Source organism: Phaethon aethereus, assembly GCF_964289735.1.
Source record: "Phaethon aethereus genome assembly, chromosome: 9".
NCBI lineage: Eukaryota > Metazoa > Chordata > Aves > Phaethontiformes > Phaethontidae > Phaethon > Phaethon aethereus.
The window spans coordinates 20,549,265-20,572,679 of record NC_138585.1 but is presented as its reverse complement, the minus strand read 5'-3'; the positions used below and the strand labels follow the sequence as shown (position 1 = coordinate 20,572,679).

The 23,415-nt window shown below is 36.6% G+C and overlaps 1 protein-coding gene across 1 annotated transcript; it reads left to right on the top strand.

The window, feature by feature from the left end:
* Nucleotides 1-330: 330 nt before the first annotated feature.
* Nucleotides 331-23,009, top strand: PIK3CA (phosphatidylinositol-4,5-bisphosphate 3-kinase catalytic subunit alpha; the record flags this gene model as incomplete). Its single annotated transcript, XM_082003723.1, has 20 exons — nt 331-682; nt 2,176-2,385; nt 3,027-3,277; nt 4,845-5,090; nt 5,637-5,722; nt 7,743-7,848; nt 8,960-9,112; nt 9,221-9,355; nt 13,089-13,213; nt 13,606-13,687; nt 14,156-14,320; nt 14,885-14,988; nt 16,166-16,337; nt 16,674-16,780; nt 17,291-17,412; nt 17,912-17,990; nt 20,473-20,643; nt 21,138-21,255; nt 21,420-21,571; nt 22,739-23,009. 20 exons carry the CDS (start codon nt 331-333, stop codon nt 23,007-23,009), a joined length of 3,207 nt encoding a protein of 1,068 aa, XP_081859849.1.
* Between the last annotated feature and the right edge of the window lie 406 nt (nt 23,010-23,415).

Sequence of the window (23,415 nt, the reverse complement as noted above, 5' to 3'; positions counted from 1 at the left end):
ATTAATCATCTATTTTTTAGACCATATGTGTATTGGCATTTTTCCAAACTAATGTGATTCAGCTATTAACTGTTTCATCTCAGTAGATACTTACATGAAATACAAGTTCTCTAGACATCAGTTTTATTAAGTCTTTCTTTTTTACAAATGTAGAATATAGCCATGAATATTCATCTACAGTTATAAGTGGTGTTAGAACAATTTCATCTGAAATTCCTTGTGGTGTTTGTGTTTTAAATTTAATATTATATTTCTGATTTTTACTTAGGTTTATTCGTACAAATCACTGCTTGAAAAACTTCCAGTACAAAGTCATCTAAAGACTTAAAAATGCCTCCACGACCATCATCTGGTGAACTATGGGGCATCCACTTGATGCCGCCAAGGATCCTTGTGGAGTGTCTTCTCCCAAATGGAATGATAGTGACTCTAGAATGCCTCCGTGAGGCCACCTTACTAACTATTAAACATGAACTCTTTAAAGAAGCAAGGAAATACCCTCTCTATCAGCTACTTCAAGATGAATCTTCTTACATTTTTGTAAGTGTTACACAAGAAGCAGAAAGAGAAGAATTTTTTGATGAAACACGGAGACTTTGTGACCTGCGACTATTTCAGCCTTTTCTAAAAGTCATTGAACCAGTAGGTAACAGAGAAGAAAAGATTCTTAATAGAGAAATAGGTGAGATTATCTTTCTTTAAACACTCCTGATCTGTTTGACTGGCTTCTCCTTTTCAAAATACAAAGCAAAGAATTGAAATAGGTTGTGTTTTGTCACCTGTATCTGTCAAAGTTTGCATTTCATAACTGTCAGTTGTTGCATCAAATGTCCAAAGATGCTGATCATAGTAAAACCAACATTTGTAAACTTGTTTCATTCATGTGTAACGTCATTGTTTAGTAGGTATTCGTAGTTGTATGGAGGTTAGTGGATATTTGTTGCTTGTATCTTATTAGCAGGATTTCGTATTATTGCAGAGCGAAGCTTGTTGGGAGGTTAATCTTAATCTGTTTTGAAGTTTGCAGAATTGTAAATTCTGGATTTAATTACAAATCTTAAGCCACATTTGCGATAGAGCAGTATTAAAACGTGTGCTATCTTGCTTAGAAAGTAAAACTTCAGAAATGAGGTGGTTTTCCCTGCCTTTCCTACAAAGAGCATGGGGATAGAAACAAAAACATCTGAAGGCTGGAGGGGCAGAGGAGAGACAAATTGCAATGTTTTTGAATCATCTCTGGACTAGTTTATTCTCCGTTATCCACTGAGAAAGCACAGGGAGACTAGCATATGTTTCAGCATCTGGGTTAAGTATCTAAATTCAGGCAGTACAAGCATAGATACTGTCTTAGTTGCTAACAGATGTACATTGCAGTGGCAGAGACTTGTCAACTGGAAATACTTGTTCTGGGGTGCTCCTAATTGTTAAATTATTTAATTGTTATGTATGCGTTATAGGTAAACTACTTCTGTTTTGTAAAGCTTACCCTGTTCAAGACTTAGGGAGAACAGTGGTTAGCTAACCATGCAACAGGACAATTGAAAGGTTCCATTTGAACATTCATGCATAAGTAATTATTTATGCAAGTAATCTCAGTAAAGTAAATGGAATTATATCTGAGACAGAGGACCTGAGAAATAGATGCTTATTACATGACTTTATGTCAAAGAGCTAAATTCAATGATTCCTGGAGTGCTTGTCACATTTTTAAATAGCGTGTTTCTCAAAAAAATTGAACAGTTGTCATTCAGTTGTAAGCAAAGTTGATTATGGCCCTGACAGCTGCCAATAATTGTGCCAGGGTTTTAGAAAAAATCGGACATCACAGCTCTTCTGGTCCACTTGGGAAACTTTGGGCTGACTTCAAAGGAAGCTTATTACTGGTCCTTTTCCTCCAGGAGGAGTGTTAGCTGTGAGAGTGGTGATTTAAGTCTTCCAGGATCTTCAGTTAATGTACATCTGTCTTCTAACCTTTTTTGTGACTGCCGAGTGCACTTAACTTTAGAACTGAGTTGTTCTTGAATGAAATAAAACAATTATGTATAAAAGTAGAAGCCAGTGGTTAACAGAAATATTTTAGGTTGTGTTTTGCTTAAAGCATGCTTTTTCTGTCACCGTTAGAAGGAATCCTTAGCTTTAATTATCAGTTGCAATTACGCTTCTCCATTACTGTAGGTTTTGCTATTGGTATGCCTGTCTGTGAATTTGACATGGTTAAGGATCCAGAAGTACAAGACTTCAGAAGAAATATTCTTAATGTTTGTAAAGAAGCAGTGGATCTTCGAGATGCCAATGCACCACATAGTAGAGCATTATATGTCTGTCCTCCAAATGTAGAGTCTTCACCTGAGCTACCCAAACACATATACAATAAACTAGATAAAGGTAAGATAAATATTTACTGTAGAAACATAATGTTTTTTTTCAGTGATTGAAATCAGAGTACAGCTGGTGACTTAGGTAAATCACTGTTTTACATACTGTATTAGTACACTCTAGGAATAACTTACACCTTAAGTTAGAATAACTTTCTTGATAGAGTGTAGATAAGACACAACACTTAAAATTAGTTTTTTTGCTATTGTAATAACTAAATCTTGAAATATAACTTGGTAAATAGAGTAGTTGGCTTTGCATTTTTCTTTTCTGACTTTCAGAAATCTGGAACTAAATGATGATGAATCACTGAGTTATCTTGCAGTCTCAAATGTGAAACAGTCACTGCTGTTTTCTTGAAGGCCAAATAGTCAGTAGTATTTGGTTAATATTCTTAGCCTCAAGGAGTAAAAGTTTGAATTGACATTAGAGTAAAAAATTAACTGCAAGCACACTTAGTTCCTTGCAGAAGTTACAAGCCCTCTGTCTATTTGGGCTACAAATCTTGTCTTTATCTTCTTTCAGTAGTACTGCAAGCAATTCTCTGTTTGGGGGTGGCAGTTGCTTGTTTTAGGTTTCTTGGCTTTGTGTTTTTTTTGCTTTGAAACTGTACTGAAAATGATGTACTTATTATTTTACTCTTATTCTAGGGCAAATTATCGTGGTGATATGGGTAATAGTCTCACCAAACAACGATAAACAGAAATACACCTTAAAAATCAATCATGACTGTGTGCCTGAGCAAGTTATTGCTGAAGCAATTAGGAAGAAAACACGAAGTATGTTGCTGTCATCTGAACAACTGAAACTTTGCGTCTTGGAATACCAGGGCAAATATATTTTAAAAGTGTGTGGCTGTGATGAATACTTGCTAGAAAAATATCCACTGAGCCAGTATAAGGTGAGTAACATACTGGTTTTATTTTGAAATATACTCAAATAGTCCAGATCTGTGAGGGAGAAGTGTTGAATTTCATGACTGCCTTTTTCATTAAATTAATCTAAAACAGAGGAAATGAAAGTGTATGCATCTTTAAACTAGTTGGCTAATGCATGAGTGTAGTGTGCATATTTGTTATATGTGCTTCAAAAGGCGGGGGGGGGAGAAAAGGTAATTTAAACTAGAATTTGTATCACTAGTGTGATTTTTCTTCTTTGAATTAAGTAGTTTACTTCTAACAATAGTGATAAATCTGTGGTAGGTACTTTCAGAAATATCCTATATTTCTGTAGAATATCAATCAGATGTTAAATTATGAGGCAACCATTGCTGCTATGAATCTTGTTCCTTCCCCCTTTAGGGGTGAAAAAAAATTAACTATTTGTTTTCCTGTTACAGCTTTAAACTTTTTGATCTTAAAGGACTGCTAAACTTCCAGCACTACATAAACCATTGTTAAATCTTCCTTGTGGCTGTCTGTCCTTCATTGCCTGGGTTTTTAGTGCTGTGAGCGTGAGAGAACTGCTGACAGAAGAGCATTGGAGCAGACAGCAATGTTACTCTGTAGATTTCCTGACAGACTGCTGCTGCTTCCTATTTCAGGAATGCATTGTTGTAATAAACAGCTTCCATTCCTTCATCTAAAATGGTTGACAATCTGCTGTCCAGGGCAGTGGGGGAGAGGTGGGGGCTGAGGCATCCTGAATAATAGGAAAAGCAGCTCTATTCTATGGGAGCTGGGGAACAAGTGCAGGCATACATGAATAATTTTGCACAGTCATCTTGAGATCAAACTCTAGATCTATTTGATCTAGTGTGGTTTCTTCAGAAGTATCTGCTATGCCTTTATTGTGCTGTGAAAGAGCTTGCTAATTACACTCCAGGGCTAGACCTGTCTTAACGCATTGGTTTTTGTGGTACTGTTGCCAGACTAAAGGCTCTCAGGACTCAGTCCTGAATGGACACCATGCAGGCTTACAGTTAGTCTGTCAGGATCAGTGCTGAGGGTAAGGTAATAAGCACAACCAACCCAAAAATGAATGTGTCTGCCATCTGCCTTGTGCTCTATGCCTGTGACTAGAGTATCGGTGTCGCCTGTGCTAGGTCTGCACAGCAGACCAGTACAGCAGCATGCTATGCAAAAGCAGCTCAACTGCTTCCAGGAACAGTTCTAATCTGGAAGGAGTTTGCTTTGTGCTGCACTGTGCTGGAGCTAAGCAGCACTACAAGAACCTGACTTGTCACTTTGTCAGCTTTGTTCTCTATCTCCAGTTCAACCTTCTGCTGTTGTAGATGTTACTCATATCTCAAAATCTGTATGAAGCACTACTGTGTGATCCTACACAACAATGTATTTAAACTGTTGGATGTTGTAACTAAACACTGTAAAGGGTGTATGTACAGGGACAATGATAAGCTTTTTAAATATGCTTATGTTTTTACATTTTCCTGATTATTTTTAGGTGTAGATTACCAAGAGTGTACACTTTGAAAATATATACTGAATTTTGGTTTTGTTTTCTTGCAGTATATAAGAAGCTGTATAATGCTTGGTCGCATGCCCAATCTGATGCTGATGGCTAAGGAAAGCCTATATACCCAGCTACCACTGGACACCTTTACAATGCCGTCTTACTCTAGGCGTATCTCTACAGCCACACCCTACATGAATGGAGAAGCTACGGCCAAATCCCTCTGGACTATAAATAGTGCTCTCAGAATAAGAATCCTCTGTGCAACCTATGTAAATGTGAACATTAGAGATATAGACAAGGTAAGGCAAATGCTGTATGGCATCATATGTAGTTTACAGCGACTCATACTTTTGATAAGGGGATGCTGGATAGTGTGCTGCTGTCTTTGAAAAGTGAGGCATGGGAAGGTCAAGGGGAAGAGGCAGGTGGGGTTTAGTCCTGTTGAAGTCATACAACAAAGATGGCTCTCTAACTTTCTCAGAATTTGGTCTTTTCCTTCACTATAGCTTGGCACAGGAAGAATTGAAAATAAATTGCAGGGGTTTTTAGAGTTCATTTCAAGCTTGTTTATTGTATTTTTAAGAACTAGTTTTGCAATTAATGAGGAAGACCAAAGCATTTTTTCTAGAAGGGTATACTTACATACTATGCTTTACACCTAGCAGAGCATGAATGAATTTGGGTTGGGGGGTGGTGGGGCTCTTTGGTTTTCAGTTTTGTTCTTGTTTTTTACTTGATGGAAAATAAGGGGTACTATGTTGTAATCATAGTATATGTTGATAGCAGTGAAAAAATTGTTTATAGTGACATTTCAAAGATAGTACTAATATTAAAATTGTTTTCAGATCTATGTTAGAACAGGTATTTACCATGGAGGGGAACCTTTGTGTGACAATGTGAATACTCAGAGGGTACCTTGTTCTAATCCCAGGTAAGCTAAGTACTTGAATGATTATAGAGAACCTGACTTCCAGGGCATCATAAATGATAGCACTGAAGGAGTAAAGGCTCAACTTAACCATTATTCAGGTAGAGCTCCTTGCTGGGAATTCCTTGCCTTAAGTTTTGTAAGAACATTTTTATCTAACCCTATATTTATAAATAGAATTAATTTAATTCAAACATGAGTATCTTGTCTCATTGCATGTAATATATTTGTTCAATAAAGAAACTATACTGTTTTACATGTGTATTTGCAGTTGCCTCAAACTCAAATATAATTACACATTAATACTGTGAAATCAGCATAGCTCTAGGCCCCAGAGCTCTGTTTTTGACTGTGGATCAATAGCAGGCATTCCAGTTGCAGGTTCAGGTTTCACCTGCTCATTGCAATGGGGCTGGACTAGATGACCTTTAAAGGTCCCTTCCAACCCAAACTATTCTATGATTCTGTGAGGCAACATGATATAATGTAACTTGCAAATTTGTTTCCGTGAGGTTGCATAGTGTGTACTAAAGCTGAATGACTGAGTGTGGAGAGGGGGATATCATTTGCTAATGGGGAAGTTGCTGCCAGCTCTGGGCTGATTATTTTCAGGAGATTTGACCTACCATGAATATTATCTGGAAAAATAAATCACATGAACTTAAAAATGCTATTAGTGTGCAAAAAAGAAGCTTTATATGAGCATATATAAACATAAAAAAAAGTATCTAAAAGATACTGAATTTCTGCCTGTAACTTTGACTAATGAGGAGGTATGAAATTTCAGCATCTACTAGGATAAGATGCAAAGTATGTGTTCAGAAGTAATTCTTGACTTGCATTTTCTGTCTGACTTCATGTCTTTGAAAGTTTCAAAATGTATTAATATTTTCTGTCTGTACACTTTCTAGTAATACGATTAGGTATCATAATGAGAGGGCCTAATAAGATACACAGTTATGGAAAAATAGACTCTCCCTCTTAAGTTTTCCCAACGATAGCTATACTTGAACTGATAGTTTAACTGTTTTAGAAAATCTTGGAAAGGTGATGAAAGATGTGACTTGAAAACATGGATGTAATCACACAGATCTGTATTATAGGAAATAAACACATAAAAAAGTGAATTAAAGTTTATCTGCCAATTTCTTCAAGAAGGACAGTTATTTCTTTGTAAAACTCTGCTTTTAGTAGCTACAGACACATTGAAAAATTAATGCTGTCCTTGGCAGCTGCTGCCTTTTCCAACTGAGAAAATTGAGCATGGCAATCCCCTTAGGATAATAAACTGTATTCAGAAGTTCCTCTTCAAAAGCACAGTTCTGCCAATTGAGAGAGAAATTCTACTTAGAGAAGTTCATGAAAACAAAATGTGTATTCTTTTAGAACCAATCTGTGCTCTTATTAACATGGTAAATAGAATAGTATCTGAGTTAGGAACACTGCTTTGGATTTCTGTGTTATGTTTTTGCTATATTCCCATCTTGCAGTTTTCTCTTTCTTTCTCTAGCGGTTCAAATTTAGTCGAGTTTTGAAAACTGTGCCACACTTTTCCCACTAGCTTTTTTAACCTGGAGTGAAAAATATTTCGCAAGCTAAACCTTACTAAACTAGACATAGTGTAGCACATGTGCAAATCCATTATCTTTTGGTTATGCCTATGCTGACTGTGTGCAAATCCATTATCTTTTGGTTATGCCTATGCTGGCTGTTGCAGTCAGTAGGTTTGCAAGAATGACAGTGAATGAACCTATTACTAAGTTTGCAGGAATTGAACCTAGCATGACTTTTTAAACAGTGTTGGTGCTAGAAGGCTAATCAGGGAAGCTTCCATTCCCAAAAGGAGATGTGGTCAAATGCATGTAGGGAGGACCCTTCCTCAGTGAAAAAGTGTGCTTTTTATGCACTTACACAGTTTAGACAGGAATATAACAAATGCCTTTTAGTATAACTGTTGATTGAATGCAGTTGTCTCCATGCTCTCCTTTTAACCTAGCTTTATTCTGCTTTTGAAATCTTACAGGTGGAATGAATGGCTATTGTATGACATGTACATTCCTGATCTTCCGCGTGCTGCTCGGCTCTGCCTTTCTATCTGTTCTGTTAAAGGCCGGAAAGGTGCTAAAGAGGTAAAATACTTACTGGCTTTAATACACTAACGAATGAAAGCTACTTAAGTTTGGGAAGGTATTTGGTAAATGCTGTCCTGGCAATGAGTCTTAGTCCAATGTTTTACTTGAATCTGATTAAAATAGGGATTTTTCTTTTCTTGTATCTAATTCAGACTACCACTTTTTTGTGGTCAGAAATTAAATAGCATTGAACAGATAAGTTTTTTTCCCTGTTGTAAATAATGTCTATACTGTATTGCCAGACACAAAGATCAGTGCTAGTCTTTTGAGGTGCAAAGTGCCTTTAAATGTCAAGTTTCTAAACCCATGTTACTTACCTATTTATTAAAAAAGGACAATATTTATACCTGAATTTAGAGTTGATTTTTAAAGTAAAGAAAACTTGTGCTGCTTTAGCTTTTGATGCAAGATCCCAAATAGTAACTTTTAATCTACGTATGGCATCTAATTGTAGCCACCGGCATCATTAAATTCTGGGCTTGAGTGTGTCACAGGTACTATAGAGTTCTTTGTCTACAGCCAGGCTTACAAATCTTAGACAATCATAGACTGGTCTGGGTTGGAAGGGACCTTTAAAGATCATTTAGTCTACCCCCACTGCCATGGGCAGGGACATCTTTCACTAGCTCAGGTTGCTCAAAGTCCCGCTCAACCTGACCTTGAACACTTCTAATGATGGGGCATCCACAACTTCTCTGGGTAACCTGTTCCAGTGTCTCACCACCCTCATAAGAAACCATTTTTATTTTGTTTTTATGTCCAATCTAAAACTATTCTCTTTCAGTTTAAAACTGTTGCCTTTTGTTCTGTCATTACAGGCCTTGATAAAAAAATCCCTTATCTGTCAAAAAGCTTTCTCTCCATCACCTTGAGTTGTTGTGATGCGGGGAAAATGTTAGCATGTTGTTTGCAAGTGTTTTCCATGTCATTCTGCAAAATGACAGCCATGACAGTCAGTCATAGAAAAACACGGTACAGCTTCTACAACCTGCTTTCAGCTAATCTGGGAATGTAACAGCTTGCTCTGGGGTGAAAATGTTATTTCTCCTGACTCACTCTGCAGTAGTTAATAGATGACACTGAAGAATCATCTTTTAATCTCTTTAAGGAGCACTGTCCATTGGCTTGGGGAAATATCAACATGTTTGATTACACAGACACTCTTGTATCTGGGAAAATGGCTTTGAATCTTTGGGCAGTACCTCATGGACTGGAGGATTTGTTGAATCCTATTGGTGTTACTGGATCAAATCCAAATAAGGTAAGTATTTGCATGCCAGTTTCCTCTCTAGGAGTACATTTTCAAAAAATGCTGTATTATAATTAGTATAATACAACAGAAAAAGTAATTTAAATTCCCTTTACATAGGAAACTCCATGTTTAGAGCTGGAATTTGATTGGTTTAGCAATCCTGTAAAGTTTCCAGATATGACGGTGATCGAAGAACATGCCAATTGGACTATATCACGTGAACTGGGGTTTAACTACAGCTATGCGGGGCTGGTAAGGCAAACTCCCCTTCCAAGATTACCTACTAAAATATGAAAGTAGTATTTCTTTTACTCAGTATATTAGTGATAAAGAAAACTTTTTTCATATTTCCTTGCTTATTGTAAAAGCAAGAAATCAAATTTTTGTTTTGTGTTTAGCAAAGTGAGTAATATATTCTCATTACCAGTAAACTGACCTAATGTTTCACTGACCAGCCAGAACACTTTAAAGAGAAACTGTCTTACTGTGCAAACTGTTGGGGCCTTTTTGACATTTTTGTATTGCTAATTCACCTGTCTAAACTACTTAGTTGAACTCTTCAAAAGTTGTAATTCTCCTGCAATGTACTGTTTTATTTTGTTATCATTTCATGTCTACAGGTAGGCTTTCTCTGGTAACCTAAAGGTGCTTATAACTCTTTACTAGCTGTTTAATGGGCTAGTTATGACCGTAGGTACAGGGAATTCTGAGGGAACTGATTGGCATACATGTGAGTGTAGTCCTTGATCTCCTCTCTTCTATGAAGAAAATCTGTGCATTGACAACTGGCTTTTTGGTGAGGTTTGGAACTTTCTTAAAAGCATGTTTTGGATGATTAAAAGGAGAGAAAAGAAAAGCAGTAAAGCTAAAAATGCTATGTATTTAAAGACAAGGCTGTGAGATTAGTTGGTATGTTTTACATTTTCTTCTGGAGGCTAGTTCAAAGACTTGAGAGCTTCCCCATGGGAGCTTTGTGGTCTGTGTGAGCAGTCTTGGGGTGGAAAGTTTTGCCGTGCCAAAAAGTGCGTAGGTGTCAGTAAGCTTCCAGTTTGGGAATTCTGGTGATATGCTGAGATGGGACTGTTATAAATATCTTGAACAAAGGGTTGTAGGCATTTGATTTCTCTTAATACTCTACAGAATGTCCATCAGAGTGGTGTGTGTCTTATGATAGGTATTGTGACTGAGCAGTGCTGCAGGGCTTTTAAGTTTCTAAGGACAGCTGGCTTCTTGATAAATATCATTCCTTTGCTATAACACAGCTTATTACCTGGGCTTATATATGCTCAACTCATTGTCTTGTTCCATTTGTAGGCAAAAATAGGAAATGGTGAGGAGGATAAGATCTTCAGTGACAAAGTAGTGATCAACTTATACTTTACAATTTAAAAAAAAGTTGAGGTAGAATAAGGTCTCAAAGTCTTTTTTTTGTGATAATCCTTACAATACCATACAAGAAGGTCATAGTGGTTAGATATGGAGAAAGCCTATTTACATGAATTGACAGGGAAACAAAGTGTATATCACTGCTTTGGTCTCTCATTCTTCATGCTGCTTTTCTTTCAACCCTCCTTGTTATCTGCCAAAATCCTCTTACTACTTATCCTTTCTTAAATCATATTTCATTAAATGCTTGGTAAGTTTGAACATCACTATTATCTTAATATTCTATTTGCCCCCTTTATCTTTTAATGTGTGGTATTTTCCGGTCTGAAGCCAAACTTTCTATATTCAGGTACTGTGCATACTTCTAGCTCTTTGTAATATCAACTATATTTAGGGAGTTAAAAGGCAATGTGTTAGTCATTCAAAAACCAGATACTAGACTACTGTGTAGCATTGGCCATATCTGAAAGAGGTAAAAAAAAATGCTGTCTGAAATGGTCAAAATCAGCAAAGCAGTCACTGAGGTATGATTTCTATATAAATGTTTTTGTTATGATACAAAGAGCATAACTTTTTTGTTTAACCTCAAAATGCATTACACTGCATTTAAAACCAATTAATATATTGAGATCATTAATAGGTCCATTAATATCTCAAATATGAAAATTTTCAAATATTAAATCTACCTTACTGTCCCACAATTCATAGAATTTCAAGTTTTTGGTGTTGACCGCAACAGGATAAATGCATTTTCCTTCTGGGCTTGACCTAAACTATGATCTTTCTGACCCACTATGCAGGTACATTTTATACTTTTTTGACTTTCACTTACTCTTTAGGATGACTCTTTCAGAATCAAGATAAATATGTACAATTAATCATTTGTTCAATATCAACTATTTGATCTTATGTCAGGGAGTAGGGTGACTATAAAGTCATTTATTCCTTAATTTCCTCACAGAGTGACTCTGGCTTTGCTACTTACTCTGTATCTGTTACCGTAATATTTAAAAATGCATTCTAAAAATTTTTCTGTGCCACATAGAGTAGTCCTGAATAATTTCGCCCCACTTGTAAGTCCAGTCTGTGTGCTTCAGAATGGTAATAAAAAACCCCCGTGCTGGTGCACTAAGATCTCACACTATCACACTACCAACAGGGCAAGGTACTAAAAATCCTGTGAGGTTGTTGATTCAGACCTTAATATTGGCTGATGTAAGCTTGAAGACCATAATATTCTTGCCCCATGTAATAGCAGTGAACCTACTATGGGAACACATAATTTATGTAATTAAAGATAAATGTGAAGTAGAGAACTTTCAGTCTGAAGTAAATATCATGTGGTATAACCTGACAACTGTTCCTGTATTTGTGCATATTCTTTGAAATAACACCACTTCACCTTTTAAAGGGTGCCTTGATCTCCTACCAGCAAATTTCAGTTTGTTCTTCAGCTTTTTTTTTTTTTCAAGCTAGGTGCATTGGAAAGACTCTCTGTAAAAGACATGTAGGTATTCCTGTTTCGAAGTACTAGTTCAACCCATCGAAAATTTCCATCAACAAAACTGGCAGACAAAGCTCAGTTCATTATTGCTTATTGTGGTGTTTAATGTGCTCAGTAGAAATCGCCTAGGGAAAGAGCAGAATAAGAGGTCAAATACTGTGGTTTTAAAGTTTGAACAATTTGAACTTGGAAAAGAGTTGGTTTTATTCTTTTGTAGTAGGTGTCATACAGATGTGACAAATGTGGGTTCACTATAAATACACTGTTCAACTCTCAGAATTTTTCAGATGGCATCATTATAAGTGTCAAACTTGCTTATTACAGTTGTACTATATATTAAAGGCAATAGTATAAGGTGCTTAAGAGTTTTTTTGCAGTGCAGTTGATTCAGTAGTTGAAACCTCAGAGTGCGTCATTTAATATGTTGCTTTGCAAAAAACACATTACGTGAACTAAGAAATGGAAAGTTTAGGAGAAAAATTGAACTTGGCACAGTGAGTTACTCAAGTAGTAGTAGTTTCAACACTTCTGCCATTGGTCTAAGCTGATTTTAATAAATGAAGTCTTAGATAAAATTTTGGCATGTACCACTTCTGTTTTCTTATATCTTAGGCTAATTTAGGTTAATGTTTTCCAGACTTATTGTTACTCAGGCTTTCCTACAGTATCCTACCTTTTATCTACCTAGCTTCATCCCCCATATTCTGCTTTTTCAGTCCTGATTCTTTTTCACTATTTTCAGCAGTTCTCAGCAATCTCAAAACTGGAGACAAGAAATGGCAGTTTCATTTTGTGCTGCATTATGTCGTTCATCAGATGTCAACTGCTGCTGTTTCTCCACACAGATGATTTAGTTGAAATGTACCACCTCTTGTCCCAGTAGTGACTAAAAGCAGTTGTAAAAATCAAAGGCCTAGTCTTTCATATCTCTCTTTTTAAATTAAGTCCTCAGTTATAACAAAAGGAAACAACAAGATATTATTGTGTGACATAGGCTATAAATATTACTATGCTGTTAAAATACTTCATGTATGTTGGTTGCATGACAACAGAAGGAAATGTGTGGAGGGTTAATGGACCACTTTCCCTCTGCAGAGTAACAGAATAGCTAGAGATAACGAATTAAGAGAAAGTGACAAGGAGCAACTGCGAGCCATATGTACGCGAGATCCTTTGTCTGAAATCACTGAGCAAGAGAAGGACTTCCTTTGGAGCCACAGGTATTTAAAAACAAAAACTAGACTAAAGAAAAACCTTTTTTGTCTGTGACAAACTTCACCGCCTTCACTCCAAATTTGTCACGATTTTCTTCGGTTTTGCTCCCTTTTCATTACTCTGTATTGTTGGCATTAGTGTTTTAGAAAAGGTTTTTAGTGTTCTGCATTGTATGTCTGGGTGCATAAGCCCATGGGGAAAAGCAAGTTGTTGAATTAGTTTACGTTTTCCCCATTACTGCAGTCTTACCTTTGTGCATGGATCCTGACACCACCTTATGGCATCGATCATATTCTGCTGACGGAGGAAGAAAAAGGTGCAAGACCAAGGGGGCATAGTAAATGGTTATTGAAGCAAAAACGACATTTTGTACATGCAACTTTTTTCTCTTTCGCAGACACAATTGCGTGAATACTCCAGAAATTCTGCCCAAATTACTTTTGTCTGTTAAATGGAATTCTAGAGATGAAGTGGCCCAGGTAACATGTAGCGCTGAATTAGTCTTAAGTTTTGAAGAAGCTTTAATATATGCGATTTTAAAGAAAACTTCTGGAAGTTAAAAACATGTTATGTGTGCATGATACAGTGAATGAAAACTTTGATGATTCAAGTTGCCACTTGATCTCTGACTGATCAGTCTGGACCATATTCTTGTTCTTTAGCTCGGTCTGAGTCTTAAATTTCCTCTCGGTGGTATTACTTGAATCCTTGTTGTGTTGCTGATTTGTCAGTTACAGTTAAATGTGAGGTTTTGTTTTCATTCTTTTTATAGTGGATAAAATAAGTCAGATGGCAACTAATACCAAATTGTTTATTGAGAGAGGACTGGCGAGTAAACAGCTTGTACTCAGATGCAGTTTGTCTGATGATACCTTCTAATGGCTGCGTATTACAAGTTCTTCCTAATCAATGCAAACGTGTAACATGCTTGGACTTCTTACCCACAGATGTACTGTTTGGTAAAAGATTGGCCTCCAATCAAACCAGAGCAAGCAATGGAGCTTTTGGACTGTAATTATCCAGATCCAATGGTGCGAGCTTTTGCAGTTCGATGTCTAGAGAAGTACTTGACAGATGATAAACTGTCTCAGTACTTAATCCAGCTAGTACAGGTATATAACACATTTTGGTATACTTCATGTCTTGTGTATATTCAGTGATCACAGAGGATTAAAATACAACAAAAATTAAGATGCTGTGAAAAAGAGGCGATCAAAAGTATCTGTTTGCATTGTGCATTATTTAGTAGGCGGGGATGAAATGTAGATCATTTCCTGTAGTGCTGTGGTTTTGCTTGATGATAATAAATGCTAAAATTTTACGGAGATGCAGAACTGTTCTACCAACTGGAACAGGCAGCTATCTCAGCTGTCCTAACATATGGGAAAGTATGAGCAGAAGCGTCTTCTCAAAATTTTGAGCAAGTTGAGGTTAAAATATTTGGTAACAGTAAAGGAAGCATCAGATGGTAAGTTCCTGAAAAAGAGACAGCCAATACACTGTTAGCAAATATTGTTCAAATCCCAACACATACAAGTATTAATACGAAGATCAGTTATTCTACAAAATTTAATATAAAGCATAGATTGCTTTTTGTTTAACTGGCTTTAATCTGCATATTGTTCATAGAAATAATAACTGCAGCAGATTTTTTTTTTCCTCTTATCCTTATCTAGGTTCTGAAATATGAACAGTATTTAGATAATCAGCTTGTGAGATTTTTACTCAAGAAGGCACTGACCAATCAAAGGATAGGGCACTTCTTCTTCTGGCATTTAAAGTAAGCTGAATTATCATGTTAAGGGGTGGTGGGATTCCTGTTAGCTGTAAGAAATCAGTAGTTCTAAAGACTTGGCATAGTAAATGTCCTTCTTTAGGAAAATACTACCACTTACGGTTTGTTTTATATCGGTTAAGAATTTAAATGCATAGGTTGGTAATAGAAGTCTTCCCTTGTAGTTTCAAAAGCTAGTTAATAACAGATACTTAGTCTTGTACTTTTTTTTATCTAATGATGAATATTCCAAAAGGTAGTCTAAGATTGCTGGAAGCCTCCCGTATTGTTAGCTGTTTACTAACAGACTTGGACAGATTTCTGCTGTTTGAACTTTATTTTGTATGCCAGATCCACCACCAGTCTCTTCCAGAAGACTTTGTGAATAGTTGAGGCCTAAAGAAAGCCACCCAACTTGATGAGATAAAACTTTGAAAATTAACTGTTTATACAGGCTTATTAAAGACTTCATAGAGCTTCATAACCAAAATATCTTGGTGTTCTTCCTTACTAAGTATAACACATTCCTGGTGTTGAGAAGGCTGAGCATAAATCAGCCTATGGCGTACTGGATTGTAGCTAAGTCTCACCTAAAAATGCTGTTCTAAGATAGTGTGATCAGTCACAGAAATAGGAACAATGAATCTTTGTGCTTTCAGTTTTCTGCTTCCCTTGGTAATTGTCAAGGATAATGGAATAAGTTGCCTCATTAACTTGTTTGAGGGCATGTATTTTAGGACTGTGCGAAGACTGAGAGCGGGTAAGGAAAAGGAAACTAGAGGGCTACAGCCTGGGACTGGCTAAATGAGACAAGGAGAAAATGAAACAGGTTAGCTTTACTCCCAGCAAAGAAATTTGGAACTTGAATTGAAAGCTTGAGGTTTGCTACAGAGTTTATGGGAAGCATGGATTTTGAATAAAGGCAAGGTGTAGAAAAGGACAGGATGGAGCAAGAAGGAATGGGGAAAAAGCCTATAAACTCTGTGCTGAATTAGTTGTAAAGGGTTCTGAAGTCTGATCAGTCCAGTCAAAATGAGTTAAGTTTTGGGAGGTCAATACAAGTTATTTACCTGAAAAGAAGGATCCATAAGTAGCCCTCAGGAAGAGGTTAGATAAACTTTCATTTTTGGCACCTCTAGGTGGTCTTGTCTTTAAGCTGTAAGTGTTCTTCCTCTCTGTGTAGGTCTGAAATGCACAATAAAACCGTAAGTCAGAGGTTTGGTTTACTTCTGGAGTCCTATTGTCGAGCGTGTGGAATGTACCTAAAGCATCTGAGCAGGCAGGTGGAGGCTATGGAGAAGTTGATTAACCTCACAGATATTCTCAAGCAGGAGAAAAAAGATGAGACACAGAAGGTATTATAAGTCAACATACCAAAATTGTTGCTGTTGAGTCACAGGAATTATTTAGAACTGTTTAATTGTGTTAACTGGAAGAGTATTAATGCTAACTTCAGTGGATAGTATGTTATCCTAGAAGCTGTAATATTTTGTGTGTGCATTGCCATTGTCTGCCTCTTAAGGCAATAGAGCTAAAGTTAAGGGTTTCAATTTGTGTAATATGTGGCTAAGCAGAGTTGCTTATGTTGGAACTGTGCAAAAACATGCTTTAAAACCAAAGCTAAAATCTGATACTTACCTTCATTTACATGTAATTAGTGTTCTCAAAACCTGAATGTGATTATTTGTCAGGTGCAAATGAAGTTTCTTGTTGAACAAATGAGACGGCCAGATTTTATGGATGCTTTACAAGGTTTTATCTCTCCTCTTAATCCTGCGCATCAACTGGGAAATCTTCGGTATTGTCTTCAGTTTTGACATTTGTCTAGATGTTTCAGTAACTGCATAGTAATGTTAACCTTAATGTTAATGTTAAATGTTAACATACTAAATATTAGTATTTTCAAAGTTAACTGAACGAAATCTGTAGCGGCCTAATTCACAGAGGGTAAAGTAATTTACATCTAATGGTTTAACAAATTAGGGAACAGCATGACAGTTAGCTGTCCCTTTAAGGTGGAAAAAAACTTACCTTTTTCCCTTTGTAAGGAACATGTGCTGCTGAAGGAAAACTTAGAATATAGCCAGCTTTTCTGCTGGGCTTAGCAAATGGTTAACATTGCACTTAAATTTGTAAGTTTGAAGCTGAAAGTAAGCGTGGTTGATTGTCAGTTACATGTGCATCTGTAATTTCATAATAGTTTAAAGCATTTAAAGAAAACAGGGAGAACTTGGTAGTATGACAGAAACATGATCATGTTTGAGAATCAAATTGTGCCTATTTCATAGAAACCTTATCTCTTTTATAGGCTTGAGGAGTGCAGGATAATGTCATCTGCAAAAAGGCCCCTGTGGTTGAACTGGGAAAACCCAGATATTATGTCTGAATTATTATTTCAGAACAATGAGATAATCTTTAAAAATGGAGACGGTAAGGAAAAATAAGCATAATTCAAAAGCTACATATTTGTTTGTTTTGCTAGCCTGCTATTTAGTATTTTGTGTGGGCACATAAAAAATTATCTGAGCAAAGCAATTTTCTTTTCCAGAAAATATAAGCATACACAAATACGTGTCTCAGTCGTGTACAAATTTTATATGTTCTAACATGTTCACTCTGAGGTGGAACATGATACTATTTAATTCATTTTTTTACTTGAAAATGTCTTCATGAATTTCAGATGTGTAATCTGTAATTCCATTGTCATGCTTTTAGTGTATATTTTTAAACAGCTTTGAAATTGCCACCACAAATTTGTATTAATTCCTAACTAAATCTGCTTTTCTCTATTGAGAGAACAAAACTTGCACTAAACTGTGCAAGCCTCATTTCCTTTGGACATACTTTTTGGGGAAAAAGTAAAATAAGATGTAACATCTTTTTTGGTGTTAGGAAATTTGCAATATCTATGTATTTTTGACTATTCCAGACTTGCGTCAGGACATGCTGACACTTCAGATAATTAGAATTATGGAAAACATCTGGCAAAATCAGGGTCTTGATCTTCGGTAAGCATTAAAGGTCATTCTCAAGCAATACTGTTCTTAATGGGTTTTGCATTGGTTTGTTTCCAGAGATTGCTTCTGTTCTCCCGAGGGTAATAAAGAAATGCTATAAATAGGCATGTTTGTACGTGTTGGAGCAATTTTTAATTTATTTTTTAATAACCACCAGTTAGCTAAACTACTGAATTCTGTAAAGATAAGATGGTATTTGAAAAATACTTAAGTCTCATTCAAGTGAGGATGAGGGATCTATGTACAAGGAATGGCTACAAGAGCTAACACACACACTGGCCACACTATGATTTACTGATGGTGTCTGTAGGATTTGCTTTGAACAAGTTGCCAAATTTGCAGCCCTGTTGAGCAGTGACTCTTTGTAGTTGGTATCTTAATTTCAGTACACAAAGTAGGTATTACCTGATCTGATATGCATGCAGCTTCTCCACCTCTAAATAGTCTGTGGGTACAGTAGCTTCTGCAGAATGCCATTCAGTGTAAGCTATTCTGCTTCTGGAAAACTGATGCTAGACAGGTTATACTTCCAAATATGTTTGTGGTATGGTAGATTTTTAGGTGGTGGTGTGACAGAGCTGCCTCTGCACTGTCAAACCAAGTATTTTCTTTGCATCCTCAGTTCTCATTTCCCTGTCATCTAGACAAAAGGACCTATTGGTCTATATCATCTCATGCATTTGGGCAACTATTTTGTGTCTAGCACTGTCATGAGTGACAGAATTACGGCTTTGTCCAAGAATGGTTTGCAGAGTTAGTTCACAGTGCCCATGTGTTGAAGAGTAGCCAGCTATGGAAATCTGCAAAAAATACATCCTCTCTGACTTCCTGCCACCATTCTTCTCTTCTAAAGCTCCATGCTGCCTCTTTCAGAAGTTGAATAGGTATGGTATAAGTGACAGGCTGATTTAAAACAAAAACAAAAAAATCAAAGCAAAAAAAATCTCCCAGCTGTCCATCTGCTATACTGAAAGACTAAAATGAGCGTGCAAGATGAGGCAGCTGATGGACTCTGAATCTTGAGCAAGCTACAAGATTATACTAGTAGACAGAAAGAAAATCTTCTGAGGATCTGGGAATTGACTCATCCACTAAGGCCCCTAACTGTATGTCTCCATAGTACAGAAAGTCTTACAGTCCAAAGCTTATGCCACATCCTTAAGAAAATAGATGGGTCTCACTGTTTTTCTTGGATCTCCAAATCAGACTTTTAACTAAAAATGCAAGTGTAGATAGATAAGTATAAATATACTTTTAGTATCTGCAAATAAAGTGCTGTTAATCCAGAACGGAGAAGCCCACTTCCACAGCCACACCAGCAGTCAGCTCTGCCACTGGCTATGCATTGCACTGGTGTTCCATAGATTTTAGGTCTAATACAGAGCCATGATAGATTGTTTTTTCTGGGTTTTTTACCACGGCATCACAAAAAAACTTTTTTGATACTCCTGTGTTCCTACAAGGCTGTCTTAGTCTATGGGTATGACACTTTTACTAAAAAAAACGAAACTTCAGGAGAGAACAGGGCTGCTTTTTAGGTACATGACCCTTTCTCCCAAATCTTTCAACAGACTATATTAAACATGGTAATGGCCATGTTTCTTTCCATCTTTGAATAAAAGATTGATTTTAATTTAGTTTTCTCAGATGAAATGTTTTGAAAATAATAGATGAAATAGAGACTTTGCGGGAGGGCAAGGAGAGAGCTGTGAAAGAAAAGGGAGGCGGAGGAATTAATTTATTCTAATTGTAGAGAAAAATGGGCTACTGAGGTTATCCTTTGATTTTCACTTAAATTACAAAATAATTTATGATGCTCTTTAAAGAGTCCCCTGAATAAACATTTGTTTACAGTTAGTCCATTAACAACTGGATAAATTCTAATGTTGCTGACTATAGACTCCAGTTACAATTTTGTAATATGTTCAGGTACTGTTCAGAAACTTGTTTTGAAGGTCCCATGCTGGTTTTACATAAAAGTATTACCTGCTACTTGTTTACAGTAACCCATGAAATCCTAACATTTGTTTTCTGAGTACTTAGATTCTGTCTCTAGTACTTAAATTTGAATATAGTTGAGTAGCTCTTGTTAAATCGTGCTGAATGCCTTTTTAAGGGTTTTTCCAGTGGATTCCGCGAGGCCTCCAAGAACATATTAATAAAATTTTGCCTTAACCTTTTGTCCTGATATAAAACTGAAGAATGATCTTGATGGATACAGTGGCTGGCATGTTACAGTACTAATCTGGTACAATTTTTACACAAGACTAATAATACGCATATAAAATATTAAAACAGGTTTTCATATCCTAAAGTAAGTAATGGATGACACTTACCTGATAGGGTTATCAAACATGCCTGTTGCTTGCTGTCTTAAAACTTAACTCTGTAAAAAACAAACAAACAAAAAAACCCCACACAAAAAAACCCAACAACAACAAAAAAAACCAACCCACAAACCTTCGTTTTTCAGGATGTTGCCTTATGGTTGTTTGTCTATTGGCGACTGTGTGGGACTCATCGAGGTAGTGAGAAGCTCTCATACGATCATGCAGATTCAGTGTAAAGGAGGCTTAAAAGGAGCACTGCAGTTCAACAGCCATACATTGCATCAGTGGCTCAAGGACAAGAACAAAGGAGAAATGTGAGATTTCCTGTTGCTTGTTTTTCTTGTTCATGTGCTCTTTTTGATGGAAACTTCAAGAGAACTAAAGTTCAAGTGGGAAACTATGTCCATCTGTGTGATTTTGGGGTTTTTTTCTTCCCTGCTGTTTGCCAATTACTCCTGCTTGTAGCTCTTCATGAGTTTAGGTGGTTGTGTGACTTCTCAGCAGTAAAGCATAAAGTGGAGGTAAGCCACATCTTCATAGTTCTATGTCTGTATTTTAACAGTAGCTCATCAAAATGAAAACTGCTGGCCTTCAAAAGAAGGGAAGTCACTTTATCTAGTTTACTGTTCTGTGATCTAACTGAAGTACTACTGTTCCCAGAGTATGCTGGATTTCTTCCAGGAACTCTGCTTCATTGGGAGAAGATAGTAGAAGTTGGTTCTTCCTTTATGGGGAGGAAAAAAAAAGAAATTTGCACTTTTGTATTATTAGAATATTTGTAGGAAAATGTCTCCTTTGTTTTCAATAGGTATGATGCAGCTATTGACTTGTTTACACGTTCTTGTGCTGGCTACTGTGTTGCTACCTTTATACTGGGAATTGGTGATCGCCACAATAGTAACATCATGGTGAAAGATGATGGACAAGTAAGATATGTCTTTCTAAAAACATAGCCTAATGTCATCTCTCACTTTGATATGAGTTTGTTTTTTAAAAAAATCCATCTCAACTACAAGTAAATTATCAACTTTACTATGACACTTAAATGAGGAGTTACTAATCTTAAAATATCCTTCTGTCTTTTTCCAAGCTGTTTCACATTGACTTTGGGCACTTCCTCGATCACAAGAAGAAAAAATTTGGTTATAAAAGAGAGCGTGTGCCATTTGTCTTAACACAAGACTTTTTAATAGTGATTAGTAAAGGAGCCCAAGAATGTACCAAAACAAGGGAGTTTGAAAGGTGAGCCTTTTTTTAAGTGTTTAACTTGGAGTATTTTGTGCCTAAAATGCACTTTACTACTGATGACCTTTAATAATTAGACTTTTTAACTGAAAAGTAGTATTTTAATTGGCTTGCAGTGGGTATATTCTAATTCTGTAGTTGAAGATCAGCCATCCACTTGTAAATCAGTAGGTGATCTTAGCACTTACATGGCCTTTGGTTCCCTTCAGCTTTGAGGGTCAGCACATGTGTATGAAGTTAAATTTTTTAAAATATCTGAGGGTTTTTTTTATTTAAAACTTAAACCAAAATCCTCTGATGGCATAAATGCAAAAACAGAGTATCCTTAAATGTCAGGTATAATGTGCATCAGAGCCTTGCTGGTGACTCAGCAATACTTCTCTCTCCTATAGCTGCTGTGATAACCAGCTTTTCAGCTGGCCTGTGTAGTTTATGACATTCTGCAGAACCCTCTAAGAAAGGAGAACTTCAAAATAATAATAAATAAATTCTGTTGCTGTAGTCATTCCTAATACCTGTCTTTCCAGTGATCCAGTCTTTGAGAGGTTGCAGTTTTATATGTTGTGGGGCAGGAAGAGAGATTTTTAAGTTACAGTGTCTGAATGCTGCAGTGAAGTTCTTCTGGATTTTTTTTTTCTTATCCTGACTTAAATCAGTGATTTCAGCATAAATGAGCATTCTCACCCGATGTTGTGATATAGCAAATGCCCCTGTCTTCAATGCATTCTCCAGAGTATTTAAGGAGCAATAGCCAGTGTCCACATAAAACTGCAGAAGAGAAGTGCATCTCTGATGATAACCAGGAAGGCACTGTTTACAGTGGTATATCAGGAAATGTGCCTTGAAATCTGAAATGTCAGTAGCAATGACTAAAATGGCTCTGTGAACTCCCATAAACTTGTGTAGAACACTTGAGTGAATTGCAAATGAGGTTGAAGGCTAGAAAGCCTGTCTTCAGTTTAGCTATTGTGTTTGTCTGGCCACTATTAGTTCTTACAGAAATGAAGATAACTGAAGTAGGAAGATGAGGATATTTTCTCAGCAATATTATGGTGTTCTTACTAGACTTAGACCGTCCAGTTACCTGAAAACTGTTTTAGAGGTGAAGAAGTAATACGCATCTGATAGGGAAATCGACTGAGCTTTTTTCCCTGTCTCTTCTAGGTTTCAGGAGATGTGCTATAAGGCTTATCTAGCAATTCGGCAGCACGCCAATCTCTTCATAAATCTTTTCTCCATGATGCTTGGCTCAGGAATGCCAGAACTGCAGTCCTTTGACGATATTGCATACATTCGAAAGACCCTTGCATTGGACAAAACCGAGCAGGAAGCTCTTGAGTACTTCATGAAGCAAATGAATGATGCTCACCATGGTGGCTGGACAACAAAAATGGACTGGATTTTCCACACAATAAAGCAACATGCTTTGAACTGAAATGAAAGCAAAGAAAATGTCAACTGATAGCCCGCTTTGTGGGTACTGCACTGTTAATACCTGTTAGCAGCAAAGACTGGTTGCATAGGAATTGCACAAACCACGAACAACATTAGAATTTATGGCAAGAAAAGAGATGAACTGTTCAGACAACTGTCAAAATAATGTAATACAGGGTTTCAGATAGCACTAAAATTGTACACTTCAGAAATTAAGCTTTAGTATGATCTGTGACTTCATGTTATGCCTTAAGCCCAAAAAGGTAAACTTGGAAGAATGTTTCCTTTTTTCATTTGATAGGATAAATTAGAAGTAAAAAGAAAATAGTGCTAGCATGAACATAGTCCATCACATACTACCTTAGATCTGGTACAGCAGGTAGAGACTATGCTGGATCGAGAAGAGT